The 2,984-nt window shown below is 32.5% G+C and overlaps 2 protein-coding genes and 1 non-coding gene across 3 annotated transcripts in view; 1 reads left to right on the top strand and 2 right to left on the bottom strand.

Annotated features, from left to right (window-relative positions):
* Positions 1–689: 689 nt before the first annotated feature.
* Positions 690–1,239, bottom strand: LOC108558674 (sodium/hydrogen exchanger 5-like). Its single transcript, XM_017915664.1, has 2 exons — positions 925–1,239; positions 690–866 (listed from the first exon to the last, which is right to left on the bottom strand). Exons 1-2 carry the CDS (start codon positions 1,144–1,146, stop codon positions 705–707), a joined length of 384 nt encoding a protein of 127 aa, XP_017771153.1. The 5' UTR covers positions 1,147–1,239; the 3' UTR covers positions 690–704.
* A 1,256-nt stretch (positions 1,240–2,495) lies between these two features.
* Trnap-agg lies at positions 2,496–2,567 on the bottom strand. The gene has a single exon. It is a non-coding gene; the product is annotated as a tRNA-Pro (tRNA).
* A 74-nt stretch (positions 2,568–2,641) lies between these two features.
* Positions 2,642–2,984, top strand: part of LOC108558664 — a 1,308-nt gene continuing 965 nt past the window's right edge. The window contains exon 1 of the mRNA XM_017915653.1: positions 2,642–2,875. Within this exon, the coding sequence (XP_017771142.1) occupies positions 2,760–2,875 (116 nt within the window). The 5' untranslated portion in view covers positions 2,642–2,759. The remainder of the gene's footprint in view (positions 2,876–2,984) is intronic.

Raw genomic sequence — 2,984 nt, 5'->3', positions numbered from 1 at the left:
GTACAAGTATTTGTGCAATAATATTAGTTGTAAATGAAATTTTTGAACATTTGTCAAGTAACTTGCACAATGGAAAGTAATTTAAAAAAAAATTTGCAACAACGAATTATTATAATTTAGTTTACAATGAGTAAAGCTCACGCTTGTGTCCGGTTTCACTAATTGCCGACTCGTGCATTGTTTGCATTTAAATATTCATTAATTAAGACTCGAAGTTATTAAGTTTCGATGAATTAAGCGCACTGGAAATACTCGTGACTCAAGTGTAGAGGGAAAGAAAAAAGCAAACAGCAATTACAATGATCGATATACAAAAATTTCCAATTGATCTGGAATACGCAAACATTTGTCTTTTGATACAAAATTGTAATAAATTCATTTACAATTTAATTCACTTATATTTTGTAACTGGCTTTCATTTAAATTGAAATAAGTAATTTAAATGTTCAAACCGGAATTCAACATCAAAGCGCGTTTTTTTTTTATATTATTAACTCCGTATTCCTGTTTCGAAGAAAGAACGTTTTGTGAAGGGAATCGCGTGGACGTAATTAAAGGACAAAAAAAATAAATCAATATTGAGGTAAGTTTAGTTAGGAGGAATGAGTATTTTTAGACGATCGCAGTTGACGATGGCCGAGAGAAAATCAAAGGTCGCCCGAAACCGAATAAAAATATTGATTCAGCTTTTCAGGGGAATTATTTCAGCTTGAACTTCTCCGCGATTCGTTAGTTGATAAAATACAGGAAGCGTTATTACGTAATTTAATAATTTTTTTGATGTTGGAAACGTACCTATCTCTGACGTGGTAGTTTCCGTGTTGTCCCAAGATGTCCTCGATTGCAGCCATGGTGTGGTCCATCAACTGTAACACGAGTAATCAATGAGTAAAGTGAGTTAAAGAGAATTTGCTAATGATTTACCCTTTCGTGGATTCTCTCGTTCATTGTGGGTTTACGTTTTTCCGCCGTTTTGACGTTGAGGATCCTCACCAGAGGTTTGATGGTGATGCCTTGGATGAAGACGGTGAAGTAGACGACGGCGATGGTCGTGGTCATGAACATGGGTTGGCGAGGCACGACTTTAGGGTTTATGAGTAGAACCAAGGCGAAGGCTACGGCTCCTCTCAATCCGCCGTACGACATCACGAACTTCTCGACGGTGCTCAGCTGATGCAGTCTGAACTTGTTTGCTATTGCAGTCAGAACTATCACACCTATAATAATAGAAAAATGAAGGAATTATTATTATTAATTCATAGTTCATTCTTAAAAATACTTAGATTTCTTTGGATTTCCGGTATGAAAAGTGGTATAAATAGCATGCATTGTGTAAAATTTCAACAACTTCAATATTCTTCTTTGTATTATGAAAAAAATATTTTAAAAAAAAATAATACTTTGTGAATCTTTAGAAAATGGAGAAATTATCATAAATTGATAGATTCTCTATAACAGGTACAAAACAGGTTCTATAAAAGAATGAAAAACGTCAAATAAATTGACATTTGTTCAAATCAGCACAGTCAAAAGTGGGGGAGGACGACCAAAAAATTGGTCGAAGAAATTGATTGAAGAAATATGCGACATTTATAAACATGAGAATTTCCAATAATATAAGTAAACTGTTTTTCTTTAAATAATTTTTATGACTAATTTTATCATTTACATTGTTGAATCATTTGTTCAAATAATAAACAAATACAATCATTATAATAATTCAGTTAAAACCAATAATTCCCAATAACTAGTAATCAGTAATTAATTTTTATTCATTACTAATTATAGTTTTATGGAAATAAATCTTCTTTTTCTTAATAATTAATAGCCAGTTACAAAATATAAGTGAATTAAATAGTAAATGAATTTATTACAATTTTGTATCAAAACACAAATTATGGGAATGTTTGCGTATTCCAGATCAATTGGAAATTTTTGTATATCGATCATTGTAATTGCTGTTTGCTTTTTTCTTTCCCTCTACACTTGAGTCACAAGTATTTCCAGTGCGCTTAATTCATCGAAACTTAATAGCTTCGAGTCTTAATTAATGAATATTTGTATGCAAACAATGCACGAGTCGGCAATTAGTGAAACCGGACACAAGCGTTAGCTTTACTCATTGTAAACTAAATTATAATAATTCGTTGTTGCAATTTTTTTTTTTAATTACTTTCCATTATGATAAACATGTTTGTCTTCAATCAGAAATTAATATGGAAATTCCAATTTTTATTCAGTATTCGCTGGAAAAATTAGCTATTTCTATTATTATTTAGTTTGAATGAGATGAGATTCTAATGCAAATGTATGCAATAGTTCATACACTACATTATTGTTTGTTGCATACATAATCAAATTAATTATTATCTTATCTATATATTTCTATAACAGTGTTATCAATTAATTAAATTGATTAGGCTGTGATTCAGGTTGTTTTTGTTTTAATTGATTTTGTTAATTGTTTGAACAAAAAAAAATAATAAAACAGAAGTGGGCTCGTCCGGGATTTGAACCCGGGACCTCTCGCACCCTAAGCGAAAATCATACCCCTAGACCAACGAGCCAGTTGTGAATTTTCCAAACTGACCAATCGGATTAACGAAAAATATAATAAAACGACGTATAGCGAAGCAGTTATTGAAAATCGAATTATTTTCAGATTCAAGCGATTCGATAACAAATTCATCAGACCGTACTTGGTGAGGAATCATCAAGGAGCCGAACCGAAGATTCTAGAGACATACTCGAAGTTGGCGATGAGGGATGCTATGGACTACATGAGGAGGAACGCTTCCACGATAGGAAACATCTCTGGAACTGAGAGCATGTCGACGATCTTCAGGAACTACACGGCGGGCAACCTGAATGGCAGGTGCGCGCCAAAATTGTTAACCTGGTAAAAACTCAAAATCTATAAAAACGAAAACACCCCATCCGATTACAAACCATTAAAAAAAACCAAAAAAAAAAAAAACGTACTG

This window comes from Nicrophorus vespilloides, unplaced genomic scaffold (assembly GCF_001412225.1).
Source record: "Nicrophorus vespilloides isolate i.1.1-1 unplaced genomic scaffold, Nicve_v1.0, whole genome shotgun sequence".
Lineage (NCBI taxonomy): Eukaryota > Metazoa > Arthropoda > Insecta > Coleoptera > Silphidae > Nicrophorus > Nicrophorus vespilloides.
Note: the sequence above shows the minus strand (reverse complement) of the source record. Positions and strands in the feature narration are given on the sequence as shown.